This window comes from Bombina bombina, chromosome 5 (genome assembly GCF_027579735.1).
Source record: "Bombina bombina isolate aBomBom1 chromosome 5, aBomBom1.pri, whole genome shotgun sequence".
NCBI lineage: Eukaryota > Metazoa > Chordata > Amphibia > Anura > Bombinatoridae > Bombina > Bombina bombina.
In genome coordinates, this window is record NC_069503.1 from 86,555,963 (window position 1) to 86,581,263 (window position 25,301).

General features: G+C 41.1%; 1 protein-coding gene across 1 annotated transcript in view; it reads right to left on the minus strand.

Moving 5' to 3' along the window:
* LOC128659943 (gastrula zinc finger protein XlCGF26.1-like) overlaps positions 1 to 25,301 on the minus strand; it is a gene marked incomplete at its 3' end in the record, with an annotated part of 470,541 nt that overhangs the window by 442,793 nt on the left and 2,447 nt on the right. Inside the window, exons 2-3 of the mRNA XM_053713533.1 lie at positions 15,324 to 15,485; positions 6,950 to 8,216 (exon numbers count right to left, since the gene is read on the minus strand). Coding sequence (XP_053569508.1) covers positions 6,950 to 7,817 — 868 coding nt within the window. The remainder of the gene's footprint in view (positions 1 to 6,949; positions 8,217 to 15,323; positions 15,486 to 25,301) is intronic.

Sequence of the window (25,301 nt, forward strand, 5' to 3'; positions counted from 1 at the left end):
TGCCTGAGCCTTCACTGGGTTTACTGGAATGTGTGAGCAAAAAAATCTTCTCACAGGCGGCCTTACCTTGAAACCTATTCTGTACCCTTGTGAAACAATGTTCTGAACCCAAAGACTGTGAATCGAATTGATCCAAATATCTTTGAAAAATCATAACCTGCCCCCTACCAGCTGTGCTGGAATGAGGGCCGCACCTTCATGCAGATTTTTGAGCTTGTTTTGACTTTCTAACAGGTTTGGATTTATTCCAGACTGGAGAAGGTTTCCAAACTGAAACCGTTCCTTTAGGGGAAGGGTCAGACTTCTGTTCCTTATTCTGACGAAAGGAACGAAAACGATTAGCAGCCCTATATTTACCTTTAGATTTTTTGTCCTGAGGCAAAAAGGTTCCTTTACCCCCAGTAACAGTTGAAATTATAGAGTCCAACTGTGAACCAAATAATTTATTACCTTGGAAAGAAAGAGAAAGCAAAGTTGACTTAGAAGTCATATCTGCATTCCAAGATTTAAGCCATAAAGCTCTTCTAGCTAAAATAGCTAAAGACATATACCTGACATCAATTCTAATGATATCAAAAATGGCATCACAAATAAAGTTATTAGCATGTTGAAGAAGTTTAACAATGCTATAAGCATTATGGTCTGACACTTGTTGCGCTAAAGCCTCCAACCAGAAAGTGGAAGCGGCAGCAACATCAGCCAAAGAAATAGCAGGTCTAAGAAGATTACCTGAAAATAAATAAGCTCTCCTTAGAAAGGATTCAAGCTTCCTATCTAAAGGATCCTTAAAGGAAGTACTATCCGCCGTAGGAATAGTAGTACGTTTAGCAAGAGTAGAGATAGCCCCATCAACTTTAGGGATTTTGTCCCAAAATTCTAATCTATCAGATGGCACAGGGTACAATTTCTTAAACCTTGGAGAAGGAGTAAATGAAGTACCCAGACTATTCCATTCCCTAGAAATTACTTCTGAAATAGCATCAGGAACTGGAAAAACTTCTGGAATAACTACATGAGGTTTAAAAACTGAATTTAAACGCTTAGTAGATTTAGTATCAAGAGGACTAGACTCCTACATATCTAATGCAATCAACACTTCTTTAAGTAAAGAACGAATAAACTCCATCTTAAATAAATATGAAGATTTATCAGTGTCAATATCTGAAGCAGAATCTTCTGAACCAGATAGATCCTCATCAGAAACAGATAAGTCAGAATGATGGCGGTCACTTAAAAATTCATCTGAAATATGAGAAGTTTTAAAAGACCTTTTACGTTTACTGGAAGGAGGAATAACAGACAGAGCCTTCCTAATAGAATTAGAAACAAATTCTTTTACATTAACAGGGACATCCTGAACATTAGATGTTGAAGGAAAAACAACAGGTAAAGGATTATTACTAATGGAGACACTATCTGCGTTAGAAAGTTTATCATGACAAACACAAACTACAGCCGGAGGAACAGTTACCAAAAGTTTACAACAAATGCACTTAACTTTGGTAGAACCAGCATCAGGCAGCGTCTTTCCAGAAGTAGATTCTGATCCAGGGTCAGGTTGTGACATCTTGCAATATGTAATAGAAAAAACAACATATAAAGCAAAATTATCAAATTCCTTAAATGACAGTTTCAGGAATGGGAAAAGATGCAAAATAAACAAGCCTCTAGCAACCAGAAGCAATGAAAAAGTGAGACTTAAATAATGTGAAAAAAAGGTGGAGACCAGAATGACGCCCACATTTTTTGGCGCCAAGTATGACGCCCACATTATTGGCGCCAAATACAACGCCCATATTTTTTGGCGCCAAGTATGACGCCACATCCTCTGACGTCAAAAAAGACGCCCACATTTTTTGACGCAAAAAAAGTCTGTAACACACATACGTCAAAAAATGACACAACCACGAACAAACTTCCGGCGTAAACTATGGTGCCGGAAATGACAGAATTTTGCGCCAAAAAAGTTTGCGCCAAGCATGACGCAATAAATTGAAGCATTTTCTGCCCCCGTGAGCCTAACAGCCCACAAGGAAAAAAGTCAATTGAAAATTTTTAAGGTAAGAAAAAAATTATTTATTCATATGCATTATCCCAAATAATGAAACTGACAGTCTGAATGAAGGAATACTGATTATCCTGAATCATGGCAAATATAAGTTTAAACACATATATTTAGAACTTTACATATAAAGTGCCCAACCATAGCTTTAGAGTGTCATAAATAAAATAAGACTTACTTACCCTAAGACACTCATTTACATATAGTAGATAGCCAAACCAGTACTGAAACGAGAATCAGTAGAGGTAATGGTATATATATCGTCGATCTGAAAAGGGAGGTAGAAGAAATCTCTACGACCTATAACAGAGAACCTATGAAATAGATCCCCTAGAGGAAGACAATTGTATTCAAATAGGCAATACTCTCTTCACATCCCTCTGACATTCACTGCACTATGAGAGGAAAACCGGGCTCCAGCCTGCTGCGAAGCGCATATCAACGTAGAATCTAGCACAAACTTACTTCACCACCTCCATGGGAGGCAAAGTTTGTAAAACTGAATTGTGGGTTTGGTGAGGGGTGTATTTATAGGCATTTTGAGGTTTTGGAAACTTTGCCCCTCCTGGTAGGAATGTATATCCCATACGTCACTAGCTCATGGACTCTTGCTAATTACATGAAAGAAATAAAAGTTTTTTTTTGTGGGGGGGTTAAACATAATTCTGCTGTGTAGGATCCCCCCTTAGCCCCCAACCTCCCTTATCCCCCACAAACCGCTCTCTACCCCTCCCCCTCCACCTTACAGGGTGCCTTCTTGGGTACTGGCAGCTGTCTGCCAGTACCCTATTTGTCACAAATAATTGTTTTTTTTTTTACATTTTTCTGCAGTGTAGCTGCCCCCCCTCAATAGCTAACTCCCCACTCCTCCCCAATCACTTAGATAACCCCCTCCCTCCTCTAGCCCACCTTACCCTAAACTACAACACTATGGTCTCATAGTGTAGCTTCCCACCCCGTTCATGCGTGCACCCCTGCAAGTTCCCCCGGGCACGCGGGTACCCCTGCACATGATCCCGCCCCCTTGCACACACTACTGCGCATCGGATGGCTACAAAATGTTATTGCAGGATGCCTCAATATCAAGGCATCACTGCAATAACATAAAAGCAGCTGGAAGCAATCAGGATTGCTTAAACTACTTTCAAAGACGTATGGGGTACGTCATCAGTCGTTAACGGCATTTTTTGCAGGACGTACCCCATACGTCGGTCGTTAAGGGGTTAAGCAGCTAATCACAGGTGTGGTTAATTAGAAGCTGTGAGAGTTTAAATAGGAGCCTCACTAAGGCTTAGGAGAGAGTTACACAGCTAGAGAAGCTGGTGTGTGTGTTAAAAGACTTTTGTTCCTGTGAACTGTACAAGGATATTATTTTGACAAAGCACTAGAGAACTGGCTGCAGCCTCTAACTAAAAAACAAGTGAGAGCTTTTATTGGAATAACTAGTTATTATAGAAGGTTACACCCCGAATTTCACTACAATTGTGGCACCCTTGACAGATCTCACAAAAGCAAGGGCCCCAATTATGATAAAATGGTCCCCAGAAGCAGAAGAAGCTTTTAAGCATTTGAAAGATGCCCTTTCTTTGTGCCCATCCAGTATTGGTAACCCCCAATTTCTCTAAAGATTTTATTGTACAGACCGATGCCTCTGATGTTGGTTTAGGAGCAGTTCTCTCGCAGGAGTGACAGGGAAAAGAGCATCCTGTCCTTTTCCTAAGCAGAAAACTTATTCCACAGGAAAATAACTATTCTATAGTGGATCGAGAATGCCTTGCCACTAAGTGGGCTTTAGAGACCCTTAGGTACTATCTGTTGGGAAGAAATTTTAAATTAATAACAGATCATGCTCCTCTCACATGGATGAGTCAGAATAAGGAAACAAATACAAGGGTTACTAGGTGGTTTCTTAGCTTGCAACCCTTCAATGTTACAGTCGAGCACAGGGCTGGTCTTTTGCAGGGCAATGCTGATGGTTTGTCTCGGGTACATTCGTTAATGTCCACGGTAGCTCAACCCACTAGGTATGAGCTGGGGGGAGGATATATGACAGAAAGCAAGGCCTGGTTATAAATGGACGATATGTAAGACCAAGCATTGTACATGGTATTTCTCATTTCAGTTAAAACCCCAGGGAGAGAGAGGGTGTATTTGATTTTGCAGTTGGTAAACCGTGTTCTGGGTCCCTGGAGTTTGGGATTGGAAAGAGGGTGGGCCATTATCCTAGACAGCTGTGAAGCTCTCCAGTTCAGGTTGTTTTGATTAAGCAGCTAATCACAGGTGTGGTTACTTAGAAGCTGTGAGGGTTTAAACAGGAGCCTCACTGAGGCTTAGGAGAGAGTTACCCAGCTAGAGAAGCTGGTGTGTGTGTGTTTGTTAAAAGACCTTTGTTCCTGTGAAATTATAAAGGATATTATTTTGACAAAGCACTTGAGAAATGCTGTGAAGTGCTTGAAAGTACTGCTGTTTACAAAAAGTACTTACATTGCTGCAGAGGAAGGTTTACCCTGTTTATGAAACTGAACTGCCTGTTTGCTGTTGCTGTGAAAAATAAAAGCCTTTTAAACTACAGTGGACTGTCCTGTGCTGCATGTGTGCCCTAGAAGGCTGTGGTTAAAAGTGTTCCTGTTACAATATATATATATATATATATATATATATATATATATATATATATATATATATATATATATATATTTATACACACGCATATATATTTATACACACATATATATATATACATACACATACATACACACACACATATATATATTTTATATATATACACACACACACACACACATTTATATACATGCATACATATACACACATACACAAACACACACAATATCAGATGTAACATAAGATAAAGGAACATGAAGTTTTGATAGCGATAAATAAAAGAGTTTAATGATTATACTACAGATGTAAAGGATATAATACAATGTAACTAAATGAGAATGTTACATTTATATCATTAAATCATTTTTCAAAGCCAAAATAAACTTAATAACCTGCTCATACTTGGTTCTTTTTTTCTTTTTTTACAAAAGGCTTATGAAAGCAAAATTAATCTTTATTTGAAAAAAATAATTTATTTTATTACCTAGAGTATAACTTTATCTTCAAGGTTTATGAATAAAGTGTTGAGGCAGAAACATCTAATATAAATAAACAGAACCGCTAATGTTTTAAATAGCACAACAACTCATTGATGGTCCATCTAAATAAAAAGTCCTCTGCAGTTCCGGTTGAGAAAACCTAATTTTGCATGCGTATTTAAATATTCTATATTTTGAGAAAAAAAACAATTGTGCACTAGCATACTGGCTAAACGATAACTGCATGTTTGGCAAGAAGACAGCAGTGGGCGGAGCCTAGCAGACATTTTAGATTGGTGTGTAAGGTAAAAATGTAAACTTGTTCAGCAACAATGGTCCAGCTGCAGAACGATGTAACAAGTGCATGAGACATTATTTAAGAGTTTGCACAGGTATGAAAACATTAAGTAATGGTATACTGTTCCTTTAAATGTGAGACATTTTTCTGTTGTGTCCTAAAATATTGCAGAATACAGCATTATATTATGTTTTTATTGATGGAAATTGTTATTTTAACATAACTAAGTTTTTGAATTTCTGAAAACCTAAAATCTATCTATACTATAATTGTGTTTGTAAGCGTCCGTCGCCGTTGGCAGTTGCGCACGCATCCTCAAAGGAATGTTGGATGTGCGTGCAGCCGCCTCGCGGCAACAGACAGCTTCAGGAGCTCCAACTCTCAGCTGTAACATAACAGCGGAGAGCTGGAGCTTCTGAAGCTTCAGGCATCTGCCGCATACAGAGCTGGAGCGCGATTGGCTCTCTGCCTCCATATGAGGCCAGATGCCTGATCGTTATAGACAGCGATGCTGTGTGTGTCACCGTCTGTAACTATCTTCTGCTGGTGCCGGTGGGAGGTGTGAGCGGCTCAGCAGGGAAGAGGAGGCAGTGGGAATGCCCCAATTAAAAAAAGGACAGGGGGAGAGAGAAAAGAAGGGGGAGAGAGCAAAAGAGGGGTCCGGTCCTCTATGGCTGGGTCCTTTACACTGGTGTGGGAGACGCTTTGGAGAAACTGCTTACCAGCTGGCCCAGCTGCCTTTCCTAGGGGGGCTGAGTCATCCGAACGGTTCTGAAGCCTCGGTCTGCTGAGTATTGCACTGGATGTGCAACCTGCTTTGTGGGTATATAGGTGTATTCATTAGTTGCATTACCATTGGTCTTTACTTTATCACACTATTGGGCACTTCTTTGTTTGTTCCTACCCAGGATGATGTTTGTTGATTCTGTTTTTTCCTGAAGAGAGCTGCCCTGTCACCAGCTTATTGTTATTTACAAGAAATACAAAAAATATCCAAGCAAAATTTCACGTAACTTTGTTTCCATCACTTTATTTTTTCAAGATTCATCAACTTCTTGTAATTTATAAATTTGGACACTTTATCACATCTGGACGCTTTTAATGAACTTTCCTTTTTGTACAATTACAAATTTTACTAGTTTGTTATCTCATATAGAGCCACAAATTAATCATTCATTAACTTTACACTAACTTATTACATTTTTATTTGTTATATTTTGGAGTTCTTTTTATCTAGAATGAATTGATTACATACTTTATTGTACAATATTCACTTGTTTCAGTGTGTTATGTTTACACACTAGTTTATTCATCATATTTTTATTAGTTGAAATTTATTATTAATTCATAGTAATTTGTTGTATTACCTATTCACTATATATGGGGCACCCTTATTCACCCTATCAGCTTGGGTTTATTTCTGTGTTTTTTTTTTATCCCCTGTGTGAATCCTTTCATGATATTTCAGATGACTCTTTTGTGTAAAACATTTTCCACACTCTGTACATGTGAAAGGCTTTTCCCCTGTGTGAATCCTTACATGCTTTTTCAGACTACTCCTTTCTGTAAAACATTTTCCACACACTGTACATTTAGAAGGCTTTTCCCCTGTGTGGATCCTTTCATGTTTTCTCAGAATACTCATTTGTGTAAAACATTTTCCACACTCTGTACATGTGAAAGGCTTTTCCCCTGTGTGAATCCTTTCATGCTTTTTCAGACTACTCTTTTCTGTAAAACATTTTCCACACACTGTACATTTAGAAGGCTTTTCCCCTGTGTGGATCCTTTCATGATTTGTCAGATTACTCATTTGTGTAAAACATTTTCCACACACTGTACATGTGAATGGCCTTTCCCCTGTGTGACTCCTTTCATGCTTTTTCAGATCACTCTTTCGTGTAAAACTTTTTCCACACTCTGTACATGTGAAAGGCTTTTCTCCTGTGTGAATCCTTTCATGCTTTTTCAGATCACTCTTTTCTGTAAAACTTTTTTGACACTCTGTACACGTGAAAGGCTTTTCTCTTTCTCCTGTGTGAATCCTTTCATGTTTTTTCAGACTACTCTTATGTGTAAAACTTTTTTGACACCCTGTACATGTGAATGGCTTTTCTTTTGTGTGAATCTTTTCATGATTTATCAGACTACTTATTTGTGTAAAACATTTTCCACACTCTGTACATGTGAATTGCTTTTCTCCTGTGTGAATCCTTTCATGCTTTTCCAGATCACTCTTTTGTGTAAAACTTTTTCCACACTCTGTACATGTGAAAGGCTTTACTCCTGTGTGATTCTTTTTATGAGTTTTCAGATTATCCATTTGTGTAAAACTTTTTCCACACCCACAGGACATGTGTGAGGCTTCTCACCTGTGTGAATTTTGTGGTGTTCTAGGAGAGGAGACATATCTAAAGCTTTTCTCACATTCTGTAGCTTTGAAAGGTCTCTCCTTTGTATGAATCATTTGGCTAGACTTTTCTCTTCTTTACATTTTTTTGAAAACTCAGTAAATGTTTGTGGCCTATCCTAAGGGATAATCATTTCACTAGATAAGGCATCATTCTTGTCCTCTTGTTTGATGACTAAATTACTCTGTGCATAATGATTGCTGCCCAGTTCCTGACCATTCACCATCTTCTTAAAATATCTGCTGTTTGTGAATAGTCATTAGTGTCTAAAAATGTTGGAGTCTGTTGTATCATTCTGATGCTTGCTGTAGTGAAGGATGGATATGAACTATTCATGTGTTTTTCTACATAAAAAGAAATCAAATAAAGAAAAATAACAATATTTATTCTTTATAATATATATATATATTATTCATTTATAAGCAACAAAATGTTTTCCGTTATTTTAGTTTATTTTTAAATGTTTTTACCTATAAATCACAAAGAAATGACGACAAAGAATGTTGCATAATGTTCTCAGCCAGGGAACAAGTACATCTGTATTTCGGGCAAGAGAGGTGGCATCCACCATCCTCATTTAACAATGCACAAGCAAATGCACACACAGTCCTGCACGGCTCATGCTAAACAAGTTGGGTGAGAGAATGATGTCTTAATCATCACAGACTAATAATCAGTTTGAGATGTTTTGAGAAGGTAAGAAGCAGTGATTTTACAATACTTTAAAGATTTCTGCTGTGGTTGTTTAATTTATATAAACAGCCAAAATCTTTATTAGTTTAATAATATTTACTGCAAAATTAAGCACACAAATCAGGGGCAGTTCTGGGGTGGGGAACACTTACTGGGAACAAGGTAGTCATTTAAGTGTAGTTATGGGTGTTCCATGAGCGAGGTCAGGGCAGGGGAAGGTGGAGTTGCAGGTGTTCTGAGTACAGAAGCCTGGGGGCGAGGTTAGTCAGTTGTTGGACATGATTGGTCTAAAAAGGACAGAGGGGGAGTAGTATTTTTTACCCTGATCCTCATCCCAATGGGAGTTGCTCCTTCTTTATAACTGTAACTGACACAAAACAGAAATTATGCTTACCTGATAAATTACTTTCTCTTGTGGTGTATCCAGTCCACGGATTCATCCTTACTTGTGGGATATTCTCATTCCCTACAGGAAGTGGCAAAGAGAGCACACAGCAGAGCTGTCCATATAGCTCCCCCTCTAGCTCCACCCCCCAGTCATTCGACCAAAGGTTAGGAAGAAAAAGGAGAAACCATAGGGTGCAGTGGTGACTGTAGTTTAAACAAAAATTTTTTTACCTGACTTAAATGCCAGGGCGGGCCGTGGACTGGATACACCGCAAGAGAAAGTAATTTATCAGGTAAGCATAAATTCTGTTTTCTCTTGCAAGGTGTATCCAGTCTACGACTTCATCCTTTACTTGTGGGATACCAATACCAAAGCTTTAGGACACGGATGAAGGGAGGGAACAAGGCAGGTACCTTAAACGGAAGGCACCACTGCTTGCAAAACCTTTCTCCCAAAAATAGCCTCCGAAGAAGCAAAAGTATCGAATTTGTAAAATTTTGAAAAAGTATGCAGTGAAGACCAAGTCGCTGCCTTACAAATCTGTTCAACAGAAGCCTCGTTTTTAAAAGCCCATGTGGAAGACACTGCTCTGGTAGAATGGGCAGTAATTGTTTCAGGAGGCTGCTGGCCAGCAGTCTCATAGGCCAAACGGATGATGCTTTTCAGCCAAAAGGAAAGAGGTAGCAGTCGCTTTCTGACCTCTCCTTTTACCGGAATAGATAACAAACAAGGAAGATGTTTGTCTGAAATCCTTAGTTGCTTGCAAATAGAACTTTAGAGCACGAACTACATCAAGATTGTGCAACAGACATTCCTTCTTCGAAGAAGGATTAGGACACAGAGAAGGAACAACAATTTCCTGGTTAATATTCTTGTTAGAAACCACTTTAGGAAGAAAACCAGGTTTAGTACGCAAAACTACCTTATCTGTATGGAACACCAGGTAAGGTGAATCACACTGTAAGGCAGATAATTCTGAAACTCTTCGAGCAGAAGAGATAGCTACCAAAAACAAAACTTTCCAAGATAACAACTTAATATCTATGGAATGTAAAGGTTCAAACGGAACCCCTTGAAGAACTGAAAGAACTAGATTTAGACTCCATGGCGGAGTCACAGGTTTATAGACAGGCTTGATTCTGACTAAAGCCTGAGCAAACGCTTGAACGTCTGGTACCTCTGCCAGACGCTTGTGTAAAAGCATAGACAGAGCAGATATCTGTCCTTTTAAGGAACTAGCTAACAATCCTTTCTCCAATCCGTCTTGGAGAAAAGACAATATCCTGGGAATCCTAATTTTACTCCATGAGTAACCCTTGGATTCACACCAACATCTTATGGTAGATTTTCCTGGTGACAGGCTTTCTAGCCTGAATCAGAGTATCTATAACTGACTCAGAGAAACCACGCTTCGATAGAATTAAGCGTTCAATCTCCAAGCAGTCAGACGTAGAGAAGCTAGATTTGGATGCTTGAACGGACCCTGTATTAGAAGATCCTGCCTCATTGGCAGTGTCCATGGTGGGACAGATGACATGTCCACTAGGTCTGCATACCAAGTCCTGCGTGGCCACGCAGGCGCTATCAAAATCACCGAAGCCTTCTCCTGCTTGATTCTGGCGACCAGAGGAAGGAGAAGAGGAAACGGTGGGAAAACATAAGCCAGATTGAAGGACCAAGGCGCTACTAGAGCATCTATCAATGCCGCCTTGGGGTCCAGGGACCTGGATCCGTAGAGAGGAAGCTTGGTGTTCTGACGGGACGCCATCAGATCCAACTCTGGAATGCCCCATAGCTGTCAGCTGGACAAATACCTCCGGGTGGAGTTCCCACTCCCCCGGGTGAAAAGTCTGACGACTCAGAAAATCCGCCTCCCAGTTGTCTACTCCTGGGATGTGAATTGCTGAGAGATGGCAGGGGTGATCCTCCACCCACCTGATTATTTTGGTTACTTCCTTCATCGCTAGGGAACTCTTCATTCCCCCCTGATGATTGATGTAAGCTACAGTCGTGATGTTGTCCGACTGAAATCTGATGAATTTGGCCGCAGCTAGTTGAGGCCATGCCTGAAGCGCGTTGAATATCGCCCTCAGTTCCAGAATGTTTATTGGGAAAAGAGATTTTTCCCGAGACCAGAAACCCTGAGCTTTCAGGGAGTCCCAGACTGCACCCCCGCCTAACAGACTGGCGTCGGTCGTTACAATGATCCACTCTGGTCTGCGGAAACATATTCCCTGAGACAGGTGATCCTGAGACAACCACCAGAGAAGAGAATCTCTGGTCCCCTGGTCCAGCTGTATTTGAAGAGACAAATCTGCATAATCCCCATTCCACTGTTTGAGCATGCATAGTTGCAGTGGTCTGAGACGTATCCGAGCAAAAGGGACTATGTTCATTGCTGCTACCATTAATCCGATTGCCTCCATGCACTGAGCTACAGATGGCCGAGGAATGGAATGAAGAACTCAGCAAGTAGTTAAAAGTTTTAGCTTTCTGACCTTCGTCAGAAATATTTTCATTTCTACCAAATCTATTAGAGTTCCTAGGAAGGGAACCCTTGTGAGAGGGGATAGAGAACTCTTTTTGACGTTCACCTTCCACCCGTGAGACCTCAGAAAGGCCAATACAATCTCCGTGTGAGACTTGGCTCTTTGAAAAGACGGCGCCTGAATTAAGATGTCGTCCAAATAAGGCGCCACTGCTATGCCCCACGGTCTTAGAACCTCCAGAAGGGACTCTAGAACCTTTGTGAAAATTCTGGGAGCAGTGGCTAACCCGAATGGAAGAGCCACGAACTGGTAATGATTGTCTAGAAAAGCGAACCTGAGAAACTGATGATGATCTCTGTGGATAGGAATGTGCAGGTACGCATCCTTTAGATCTACGGTAGTCATATATTGACCTTCCTGGATCATAGGTAAGATTGTCCGAATGGTCTCCATCTTGAATGATGCGACTCTGAGAAATCTGTTTAGAATTTTTAGATCCAGGATTGGCCTGAAAGTTCCTTCTTTTTTGGGAACCACAAACAGGTTTGAGTAAAAACCCAGTCCTTGTTCTGCCATTGGAACTGGGTATATCACTCCAATTGAAAGTAGATCTTCTACACAGCGTAAGAACGCCTCTTTCTTTGTCTGGTCTGAAGACAGACGTGAAATGTGGAACCTTCCCCTTGGAGGAGAGTCCTTGAATTCTAGAAGATATCCCTGGGAAACAATCTCTAATGCCCAGGGATCGTGAACATCTCTTGCCCAGGTCTGAGCGAAGAGAGAGAGTCTGCCCCCTACTAGATCCAGTCCCGGATCAGGGGCTACCCCTTCATGCTGTCTTGTTAGCAGCTGCAGGCTTGTTGGCCTGTTTACCCTTGTTCCAGCCCTGGTAAGGTTTCCAAGTTGCCTTGGGCTGTGAAGCGTTACCCTCTTGCTTTGCAGCCGTAGAGGCTGAAGCGGGACCGTTCCTGAAATTACAAAAGGAACAAAAATTAGCTTTGTTTTTAGCCTTAAAAGGCCTGTCCTGAGGGAGAGCATGGCCCTTTCCCCCGGTGATTTCTGAAATAATCTCTTTCAATTCTGGCCCGAAGAGGGTCTTTCCTTTGAAAGGGATATTTAATCATTTGTATTTTGATGACACGTCGGCCAACCAGGACTTGAGCCACAGCGCTCTGTGTGCCATAATGGCAAAACCTGAATTTTTTGCCGCTAACTTAGCTAATTGCAAAGTGGCATCTGTGATAAAAGAATTAGCCAGCTTTATAGCCTTAAAGGGACACTGAACCCAAATTTTTTATTTTGTAATTCAGAAAGAGCATGCAATTTTAAGCAACTTTCTAATTTACTCCTATTTTCAATTTTTCTTCGTTCTCTTGCTATCATTATTTGAAAAAGAAGGCATCTAAGCTTTTTTTTGGTTTCAGTACTCTGGACAGCACTTTTTTATTGGTGGATGAATTTATCCACCAATCAGCAAGGACAACCCAGGTTGTTCACCAAAAATGGGCCGGTATCTAAACTTACATTCTTGCATTTCAAATAAAGATACCAAGAGAATTAAGAAAATTTGATAATAGGAGTAAATTAGAAAGTTGCTTAAAATTTCATGCTCAATCTGAATCACGAAAGAAAAATTTTGGTTACAGTGTCCCTTTAATTCTATCCATAATTTCATTGAATGAGGTCTCCGTCTGGAGCGAGTCCTCCAGCGCCTCAAACCAGAAAGCAGCTGCAGTAGTTACAGGAATAATGCAGGCAATAGGTTGGAGAAGAAAACCTTGTTGAACAAAAATTTCCTTAAGTAGACCCAATAACTTTTTATCCATAGGGTCTTTAAAAGCACAACTGTCTTCAATTGGTATGGTTGTGCGTTTAGCAAGTGTAGAAACAGCCCCCTCTACCTTAGGGACCGTTTGCCATGAGTCCCGCATGGGGTCAGTTATGGGGAACATTTTCTGAAAAATAGGGGGGGGTTACAAAAGGGACACCTGGTCTATCCCACTCCCTAGTAACGATATCCGCAACCCTCTTAGGGACCGGAAATGCATCAGTGTATACAGGAACCTCTAGGTACTTGTCCATTTTACACAATTTCTCTGGAACCACCATAGGGTCACAATAATCCAGAGTAGCGAATACCTCCCTGAGCAATACGCGGAGGTGTTCTAATCTGAATTTAAACACCAATGTATCTGACTCTGCCTGATGCGAAACCTTTCCTGAGTCGGAAATTTCTCCCTCAGACATCAAATCCCTCACCCCCACTTCAGAGTGTTGTGAGGGTACATCAGATAAGGCTACCAAAGCTTCAGACTGCTCATAATCTGTTCTTAAAACAGAGCTATCGCGCTTTGCAGGGAAAACTGGCAGTTTAGATAGAAAGGCCGCAAGGGAATTATCCATGACTGCCGCTAGTTGTTGCAATGTAATAGGGGCAGACGCACTAGAGGTACTAGGCATCGCTTGAGCGGGCAAAACTGGTTGTGACACATGGGGAGAGGTAGACGGACTATCCTCATTACCTTCAGTCTGAGAATCATCTAGGGCCACACTTTTAAGTGCAACAATATGATCTTTAAAGTGTATAGACATATTAGTGCAATTGGGATACATTCTGAGAGGGGGTTCCACCATGGCTTCTAAACACATTGAACAAGGATTTGTCAGACATGTTTAACAGACTAGTAGTATACACAAACAGGCTTGGAAAACACTTTAATAAAATAAAAAACACAATTTGAAAAAAACGTTACTGTGCCTTTAAGAGATAAAAAGAGCACACAATTTTACAAAACAGTGAAAAATGCAGCAATCCTTTTGAATTTTTTACAGTATGTACCTAAGGCCTTAATATGATTGCACCACAAGTTGCAGAACGATTAACCCCTTAATGCCCAAACCGGAGCAGCCTAAAGCCAACAACCGGTTAAATAACTACAGCACCTTGCCACAGCTTACTGCTGTGGCCCTACCTGCCCTTAGGGATCAGATTTGGGGGAATAAAGCTTCTTTTAGGCTCTCAATCAGCAGCAGGACCCTCCATGTGAAGCAGCATGAACTTGTCTTTCAATTCTAACTGCGCATCTGAGGCGTGAAATTAGGCCCCTCCCACTCCACTCCGTAGTTGTGAGGCCTACAAAAATCACTTCTAAGTGACTAAATTTTTGCCATGTGGATAATAACCCCAGAAAAATACTCCAAAGTGCTTAAAAAGTGTCTCTAACGAGTATTTCTTAAAACAAATAATTAATTGCCCTTAATTAGTGTCAACCAGCATAGCTTACCCTCCCCACATGGGGAATCTTGTCAGTCTTCTAGCATTATCTCAGTCTTGTCTAGAAATAAATGACTGAACATACCTCATTGCAGTCAAGCCTGCAAACTGTTCCCCCCAACTGAAGTTTTCTGGTACTCCTCAGTCCTGTGTGGGAACAGCAATGGATTTTAGTTACAACATGCTAAAATCATCTTCCTCTCAGCAGAATTTTTCATCTTTTTTCTGCCAGAGAGTAAATAGTACAAACCGGTACCATTTAAAAATAACAAACTTTTGATTGAAGATAAAACTACAAATCTAACACCACATTCACTTTACCCTGCCGTAGAGAGACCCTAGTGCTTAGAGCCAGCAAAGAGAATGACTGGGGGGTGGAGCTAGAGGGGGAGCTATATGAACAGCTCTGCTGTGTGCTCTCTTTGCCACTTCCTGTAGGGAATGAGAATATCCCACAAGTAAGGATGAATCCGTGGACTGGATACACCTTGCAAGAGAAATGTAGATAAAAGATGCAGATATCAATATAATAGTTTACAGTTGTTTAATGAATGATTTATTCTATTTTCCCAGTAATTAAAGTCAGCATAATATCCATTTTACTCACCTAACACATATGAGTTCATGCTGATAACAGGCTCCAATGTCTGTGCTCAGGAAGAAGGTTCCCTTATTCACTCCAGTTACATTAAGACCAGATATTATTATCGTTTATTTGTAGAGTGCCAACATATTACGCAGCACTAATATCTCTGTGCTCTGGCCGTGTCTGTAAAAAGTGTATTAAATGGTTTAGACAGATAATAATAAATAATGGTTCTGATTAACTGTACGTGTGGTATAATTAAAGGCTCACATAACAATTCATGTGATACAGATCAGCTGATTAGCTTATTACATATGTGATATTGATTCACCACAAGCAATTAGTAAAGTTAACACTGTGTGTGTTATAATTGCCCCTTAAAGGGACATTAAAGTCCAAATTAATCGTTCATGATTCAGATAGGGCATGTCCTTTTAAACAACTTTCTAATTTTACTTTTATCATCAAATTTGCTTTGTTCTCTTGGTATTCTTTGTTGAAAGCTAATCCTAGGAGGCTCCCATGCTAATTTAACCACAGAAGTTAAGCAATTTACACACAGATTGAATGAAGTAGAACAAAGGATCTCTGATATAGAAGATGGCAACTCCCTTCATCGGGAAACTACTACACAACATACAAAAGATATTATTGATATGCAACAAAAACATAATTTATGCTTACCTGATAAATTCATTTCTCTTGTGATGTATCGAGTCCACTGATTCATCCATTACTTGTGGGATATTCTCCTTCCCAACAGGAAGTGGCAAAGAGAGCACCCACAGCAGAGCTGCCTATATAGCTCCCCCCTTAACTCCACCACCCAGTCATTCGACCGAAGGCTAGGAAGAAAAAGGAGAAACCATAGGGTGCAGTGGTGACTGAAAGTTTCAAAAATAAAAATACAAATGCCTATCTTAGAAAAAACAGGGCAGGCCGTGGACTCGATATATCACAAGAGAAATGAATTTATCAGGTAAGCATAAATTATGTTTTCTCTTGTAAGATGTATCGAGTCCACAGATTCATCCATTACTTGTGGGATACCAATAACAAAGCTTTAGGACACGGATGAAGGGAGAGACAAGACAGGGACCTTTAAACAGAAGGCACCACTGCTTGAAGAACCTTTCTCCCAAAAATAGCCCCCGAAGAAGCAAAAGTATCAAATTTGGAAAATTTTGAAAAAGTATGAAGTGAAGACCAAGTCGCCGCCTTACAAATCTGTTCAACAGAAGCGTCATTTTTAAAAACCCATGTGGAAGTAACAGCTCTAGTAAAATGAGCAGTAATTCTTTCAGGAGGCTGCTGTCCAGCTGTCTCATAAGCCAAACGGATGATGCTTCTCAGCCAAAAAGAAAGAGAGGTAGCCGTAGCCCTTTGACCTTTCCGTTTACCAGAATAAACAACAAACAATGAAGATGTCTGACGGAAATCTTTGGTTGCTTGTAAGTAGAATTTTAAAGCACGAACCACATCAAGATTGTGCAATAAGCGTTCCTCTTTTGATGAAGGATTAGGACACAAAGAAGGAACAACAATCTCTTGATTGATATTCTTAATAGAAACAAAACCAAGGCGGAGCAACCGATATAAATACAGGCTTCATTCTGACCAAAGCCTGACTAATTTGTGTAGTAAAATAGACAAAGCAGAGATTTGTCCCTTTAGAAAACTAGCTGATAATCCCTTCTCCAAACCCTCTTGGAGAAAAGACAAAACTCTAGGGCCTAGATTTAGAGTTTGGCGGTAGCCGTCAAAACCAGCGTTAGAGGCTCCTAACGCTGGTTTTAGGCTACCGCCGGTATTTGGAGTCAGTCAGGAAAGGGTCTAACGCTCACTTTCCAGCCGCGACTTTTCGATACCGCAGATCCCCTTACGTCAATTGCGTATCCTATCTTTTCAATGGGATCTTTCTAACTCTGGTATTTAGAGTCGTGGCTGAAGTGAGCGTTAGAAATCTAACGACAAAACTCCAGCCGCAGAAAAAAGTCAGAAGTTAAGAGCTTTCTGGGCTAACGCCGGTTTATAAAGCTCTTAACTACTGTGTTCTAAAGTACACTAACACCCATAAACTACCTATGTACCCCTAAACCGAGGCCCCCCCCACATTGCCGCCACTCTATAAAAATGTTTTAACCCCTAATCTTCCGCTCCGTACACTGCCGCCAACTACGTTATCCCTATGTACCCCTAATCTGCTGCCCCTAACACCGCCGACCCCTATATTTATTAACCCCTAATCTGCCCCCCACAACGTCGCCGCCAGCTACCTACACTTATTAACCCCTAATCTGCCCCCCACAATGTCGCCGCCAGCTACCTACACTTATTAACAGCCAATAGAATGTGAGCTCAATCTGATTGGCTGATTGGATCAGCCAATCGGATTGAACTTGATTCTGATTGGCTGATTCCATCAATCAGAATATTCCTACCTTAATTCCGATTGGTTGATAGAATCCTATCAGCCAATCGGAATTCGAGGGACGCCATCTTGGATGATGTCATTTAAAGGAACCGTCATTCGTCGTCTAGCCGTCGGTTGAAGAGGATGTTCCGCGTCGGCTTGGAAGAAGATGGTTCCGCTCCGCTCCAGAAGAAAGAAGATTGAAGATGCGGCTTGATAGAAGACTTCATCCCGATGATGGATTTCTTCAGCCGCCGCATGGATCCAGACTTCAGCCCGAGGATGGACATCACTCTTCAGCCCCCCGCTTGGGCTTGGATCAACACTTCCGAGGACCGATCGGTGAACCTGGTATGGTGAAGATAAGGTAGGAAGATCTTCAGGGGCTTAGTGTTAGGTTTATTTAAGGGGGGTTTGGGTTAGATTAGGGGTTTGTGGGTGGTGGGTTGTAATGTTGGGGGGGGTATTGTATGTGTTATTTTTACAGGCAAAAGAGCTGAATTCTTTGGGGCATGCCCAGCAAAGGGCCCTGTTCAGGGCTGGTAAGGTAAAAGAGCTTTGAACTTTTTTAATTTAGAATAGGGCAGGGCATTTTTTTATTTGGGGGGGCTTTGTTATTTTATTAGGGGGCTTAGAGTAGGTGTAATTAGTTTAAAATTGTTGTAATATTTTTCTAATGTTTGTAAATATTTTTTTATTTTTTGTAACTTAGTTCTTTTTTATTTTTTGTACTTTAGTTAGTTTATTTCATTGTATTTATTTGTAGATATTGTATTTAAATAATTTATTGATAGTGTAGTGTTAGGTTTAATTGTAGATAATTGTAGATATTGTATTTAAATAATTTATTGATAGTGTAGTGTTAGGTTTAATTGTAGATAATTGTTGGTATTTTATTTAATTTATTGATAGTGTAGTGTTAGGTTTAATTGTAACTTAGGTTAGGATTTATTTTACAGGTAATTTTGTAATTATTTTAACTATTTTAGCTATTAAATAGTTCTTAACTATTTAATAGCTATTGTACCTGGTTAAAATAAATACAAAGTTGCCTGTAAAATAAATATTAATCCTAAAATAGCTACAATATAATTATAATTTATGTTGTAGCTATATTAGGGTTTATTTTACAGGTAAGTATTTAGATTTAAATAGGAATAATTTATTTAATAAGAGTTAATTAATTTCGTTAGATTTAAATTATATTTAACTTAGGGTGGTGTTAGTGTTAGGGTTAGACTTAGCTTTAGGGATTAATACATTTATTAGAATAGCGGTGAGCTCCAGTCGGCAGATTAGGGGTTAATGTTTGAAGTTAGGGAGGGCAGATTAGGGGTTAATACTATTTATTATAGGGTTAGTGAGGCGGATTAGGGGTTAATAACTTTATTATAATAGCGGTGCGGTCCGCTCGGCAGATTAGGGGTTACTAAGTGTAGTTAGGTGGAGGCGACGTTGTGGGGGGCAGATTAGGGGTTAATAAATATAATATAGGGGTCGGCGGTGTTAGGGACAGCAGATTAGGGGTACATAGGGATAATGTAAGTAGCGGCGGTTTACGGAGCAGCAGATTAGGGGTTAATAATAATATGCAGGGGTCAGCAATAGCGGGGGCGGCAGAATAGGGGTTAATAAGTGTAAGGTTAGGGGTGTTTAGACTCGGGGTTCATGTTAGGGTGTTAGGTGCAGACGTAGGAAGTGTTTCCCCATAGCAAACAATGGGGCTGCGTTAGGAGCTGAACGCGGCTTTTTTGCAGGTGTTAGGTTTTTTTTCAGCTCAAACAGCCCCATTGTTTTCTATGGGGGAATCGTGCACGAGCACGTTTTTGAAGCTGGCCGCGTCCGTAAGCACCGCTGGTATCGAGAGTTGAAGTTGCGTTAAATATGCTCTACGCTCCTTTTTTGGAGCCTAACGCAGCCATTCTGTGAACTCTCAATACCAGCGGTATTTAAAAGGTGCGGCCAGAAAAAAGCCAGCATTAGCTACGCACCCCTTTGGCTGCAGAACTCTAAATCTAGGCGTAGGAATCCTAACCTTACTCCAAGTGTAACCTTTGGATTCACACCAATAAAGATATTTGCTCCAAATCGTATGATAGATCTTCCTGGTGACAGGCTTTCTAGCCTGAATCAGGGTATCAATGACTGACTCAGATAAACCACGCTTTGCTAAAATCAAGCGTTCAATTTCCAAGCAGTCAGATGCAGAGAAATTAGATTTGGATGCTAGAACGAACCCCGTATTAGAAGGTCCCGCCTCATAGGCAGAGTCCACGGTGGAACCGAGGACATGTCCACTAGGTCTGCATACCAAGTCCTGCGTGGCCACACAGGAGCTATCAGGATCACCGAAGCTCTCTCCTGCTTGATTCTGGCAACCAGACGTGGGAGGAGAGGAAACGATAGGAATACATAAGCCAGATTGAAAAACCAAGGAACTGCTAGAACATCTATCAGCACCGCCTTGGGATCCCGAGACCTGGACCTGTAATGAGGAAGTTTGGCATTCTGACGGGACGCCATCAGATCCAAATCTGGCGTGCCCCATAGCTGAATTAGCTGGGCAAACACCTCCGGATGCAGTTCCCACTCCCCCGGATGAAAAGTCTGACGACTCAGGAAATCCGCCTCCCAGTTCTCTACTCCTGGTATGTGGATCGCTGAGAGATGGCAAGAGTGATCCTTTGCCCATCAAATTATTTTGGTAACTTCCATCATCGCTAGAGAACTCCTTGTTCCTCCCTGATGATTGATATAAGCTACAGTCGTGATGTTGTCCGACTGAAACCTTATGAATTTGGCCGCACCAAGCTGAGGCCACGCCTGAAGCGTATTGAAAATCGCTCTCTGTTCCAGAATGTTTATCGGAAGAATCGATTCCTCCCAAGACCATAAACCCTTTCAGGAAGTTCCAGACTGCACCCCAGCCTAACAGGCTGGCATCTGACGTTACTATGAGCCACTCTGGCCTGTGGAAACACATTCCCTGAGACAGGTGGTCCTGAGACAACCACCAGAGAAGAGAATCTCTGGTCTCCTAGTCCAGATGCAGTTGAGGAGAAAAATCTGCATAATCCCCATTCCACTGTTTGAGCATGCTTAGTTGCAGTGGTCTGAGATGTAGGTGGGCAAAAGGAACTATGTCCATTGCCGCTACCATGAGACCGATTACCTCCATACACAGAGCCACTGATGGCTGAGGAATGGAATGAAGAGCTCGGCAAGTGATTAAGATCTTCAATTTTCTGACCTCCGTCAGAAAATTTTTCATTTCCACCGAGTCTATCAGAGTTCCTAGAAGGAAACTTTTGTTTGAGGGAAGAGAGAACTCTTCCTTATGTACACTTTCCACCTGTGAGATCTCAGAAAAGCCAACATGGTGTCCGTATGAGATTTGGCCAGCTGGAAAGTTGACGCCTGAATTAAGATGTCGTCCAGATAAGGCGCAACTGCTATGCCCCGTGGACGAAGAACCGCCAGAAGGGACCCTAGCACCTTGGTGAAAATTCTGGGAGCCGTGGCCAACCCAAAGGGAAGGGTCCCAAACTGGTAATGCCTGCTTAGAAAGGCAAATCTGAGAAATTAAATGATGATCTCTGTGAATAGGGATGTGTAGATAAGCATCCTTTAAATCCATGGTAGTCATATATTGACCTTCCTGGATCAGAAGAATAATAGTCAGAATGGTCTCCATCTTGAAAGATGGAACTTTGAGGAACTTGTTTAGAGTCTTGAGATCCAAGATTGGTCTGAAAATTCCCTCTTTTTTGGGAACCGCAAACAGGTTTGAGTAAAATCCTAGCCCCTGCTTCTCTCTTGGGACTGGGCGGATCACCCCCATGGTATATAGGTCTTCTACACAGCGTAAGAACGCCTCTGTCTTTGTCTGGTTTGCAGACAATCGAGAAATGTGAAATCTCCCCCTTGGAAGGGAGTCCTTGAATTCCAGAAAATATCCCTGGGACACAATTTTTAAAGCCCAGGGATCGTGAACATCTATTGCCCAAGCCTGAGCAAAGAGAGAGAGTCTGCCCCCTACTAGATCCGGTCCTGGATCGGGGCAACCCCTTCATGCTGTCTTGGTGGCAGCAGCGGACTTCTTGGGCTGTTTATCCTTGTTCCAAGTCTGGTTAGGTCTCCAGACTGACTTGGATTGTGCAAAATTTCCCACCTGCTTTGAAGTAGAGGCAGTTAAAAATGGGACCACTTTTAAAGTTCCGAAAGGAACGAAAATTATTTTGCTTAGCCCTTGTCTTAATTGATCTATCCTGAGGAAGGGCATGACCCTTCCCTCCAGTGATGTCTAAAATAATCTCTTTCAGTTCAGGCCCGAAAAGGGTCTTTCATTTGAAAGAGATGTTCAAAAGCTTAGATTTATATGACACATCAGCAGACCATGACTTAAGCCATAACGCCCTGTGTGCTAAAATGGCAAGACCTGAACTTTTTGCCACTAATTTAGCCAGTTGAAATGCGGCATCTGTAATAAAAAGAATTAGCCAACTTAAGAGCCTTAATTCTATTCAAAATCTCTTCTAAATGAGTCTCCATCTGAAGAGCCTCTTCTAGAGCCTCAAACCAGAAAGCAGCTGCAGTAGTACAGGAACGATGCAAGCAATAGGTGAAAGAGAAAGACCTTGATGAACAAATATTTTCTTCAGAAGACTCTCTAATTTTTTTATTCATAGGATCTTTGAAAGCACAACTGTCCTCAATAGGTATAGTTGTACGCTTAGACAGTAGAAATAGCTCCCTCCACCTTAGGAACAGTCTGCCATGAGTCCCGCAAGGTGTCAGATATAGGAAACATTTTCTTAAAAACAGGAGGGGGAGAGAACGGAATACCTGGTTTATCCCACTCCTTAGCAATAATATTTACAATCCTCTTAGGGACTGGAAAAACATCAGTGTAAACAGGAACCTCTAAATACTTATCCATTTTACACAATTTCTCTGGAACTACTATAGGGTCACAGTCATCCAGAGTTGCTAATACCTCCTTAAGCAATAAACTGAGGTGTTCAAGTTTAAATTTAAAGGCCGTCATATCAGAATCTGTCTGAGGAAGCGTCTTTCCTGAATCAGAAATCTCTCCCTCAGATATCAAATCCCTCACCCCTTCAGAGCATTGTGAGGTCATATCAGATACAGCTACTAAAGCGTGAGATAGCTCAGTATTTTTCCTTAACCCAGAACTATCCTGCTTTCCGTGTAAACCAGGCAGTTTGGATAAAACCTCTGTGAGGGTTGTATTCATAACTGTGGTCATGTCATGCAAAGTAAATGAACCTGACGCACTAGAGGTCACTTGTGTGGGTGTTACTGGTTGTGTCACTTGTGGAGAGCTAGAAGGCGAACCCTCATTTGCATCTGACTGAGAATCATTTAAAGCTCTATTTTTAAATGCTGACATATGATCCTTATAATTTATAGACATATCAGTACATTTGGGACACATTCTAAGAAGGGGTTCCACAATGACTTCCAACATATTGAACAAGGATTGTTCTTGGTGTCAGACATGTTAAACAGGCTAGCAATGCAACAAGCAAGCTTGGAAAACACTTTAATCAAAGTAAAAAAAACACTTAGAAATAAAACGGTACTGTGCCTTTTTTGAGAAAAAAAGCTGCACAAGTTCTGCAAAACAGTGTAAAAAAAGCAGTAAACTTAATGACATTTTTACAGTAGCATCCTACAGCCTTAGTAACTTTGCACAACTATGCAAATAACCAATTAACCCCTTAATGGCAAAACCGGATTGAAAAAACAAGTCTTTCAGCACCCTGCCACAGCTCTGCTGTGGCTCCTACCTGCCCTTAAGAACGATTTGTGGGAAAAAACAAACAAAAAACCCTCCATTACAACCCTCAAACACAGCAGGAAACCTTAGAGAAGCAGTTGGATGACTCAGAGAAAAAGAAAACGGCATAACTGAGGCCGAAAATAGGCCCCTCCCACCTCACTCGTTTTTTGAGGCCTAGTAAAAGAAAACACCTGAGTGTTTTCTAAATAATTATGTGGGTTAAGAAACCCAAACACAAGCCACAATGACCCCTCAGTCCCTTACAAAAAACGTTTAAAAAAATGCTTTCTATCTTTTAAAAATGATGTCACCAGTAACAAACAAACAAGCCCATCAAGCAAGCTGAAACTTCTATGACTTTAATCAAAGTAAATCAAATGAAATACAGCTTACCCTTCCCTCATGGGAATATTACCAGCCTTTTCTAGAATTAACACCGTCTGTCTAGAAAAATATAGCCTGAACATACTTCATATGCACTTCTTCACTCACATTTTCTTCATTTGAAGCACACATGATTCGGTTATTCTCTCCCCTCTCTATACGTGTTGCAGTCATATACCGCCTCCCTGGCTCCCCAACTCAATTTTTAGATCACTTTGCTGCCTGGCTTCCTTATTTCCTTTCATCAGACACCCCTGCCCTCATTCTTGGCGACTTTAACATCCCTCTTGACAATCCCAATGCTTCCTCTGCAATACAACTTCTTCAACTGACTTCCTCTTTTGGCCTGTCACAATGGACTGACTCTCCCACTCACAAAGATGGTCATTCCCTTGATCTGATTTTCACCTATTGATGCACTCTTTCAAATTTAACAAACTCCCCTTTTCCTCTCTCTGACCATCACCTCCTAACTTGCAACATCACCTCCCTACCTACAACTCTCCCTCCCTCTACCCCTCACACCAAACTTCACAGAAGCACTAAATCACTAGATCTGCATCAGCTCGCTAGCTCTCTCAAACCTCTCCTCTCATCCATCACCTCCTTTTCCTGCCCTGACCAATCTATCTGCCAGTATAATTCCACCCTTACATCGGTCATTGACACTCTGGCCCCTCCAACCTTAGCTCAGAAACCACACTCTCATCCCCAGCCCTGGCATACTCCTCTAACACGATATCTACGCAGATGCTCCCGTACTGCTGTGCGACATTGGAGGAAATCTCGGAGTTCAGCTGACTTTCTTCACTACAAGTTCATCCTGAACTCCTACTATTCTGCCCTTAATCTTTATAAGCAACATTTTTCTAATCTCATCTCTACTCTTTCCTCTAATCCCAAACGTCTGTTCTCCATGTTCAACACTCTTCTTCGCCCACCCCTACCTCCTAACACAACCTCTTTCTCAGCTCAAGATTTTGCAAGCCACTTCAACAACAAAATTGACTCCATCAGAAGTGAAATCAGCACTCAACATACTTCCAATCTCCCACCCCCTCAAAAGCTCACGATCACACAAAACCCAAATATCCAAAAATGCAGCTCTTTTGCCCCTGTTAATGAGGATGAAGTTTCTGCCCTTATACTGTCCTCCCACCTCACTACCTGTCCCCTCGACCCCATCCCCTCACAGCTACTCCCCTCCCTCTCTTCTACCCTCACCCCCATACTCACACACATTTTCAACCTCTCCCTCAGCACTTGTATATTTCCCTCATCTCTAAAACATGCACTGGTCACACCTATCCTCAAAAAACCTTCCCTTGATCCAACCTCCCCATCCAATTACCGCCCTATTTCCCTACTCCCTCTTGCCTCAAAACTCCTCGAAAAG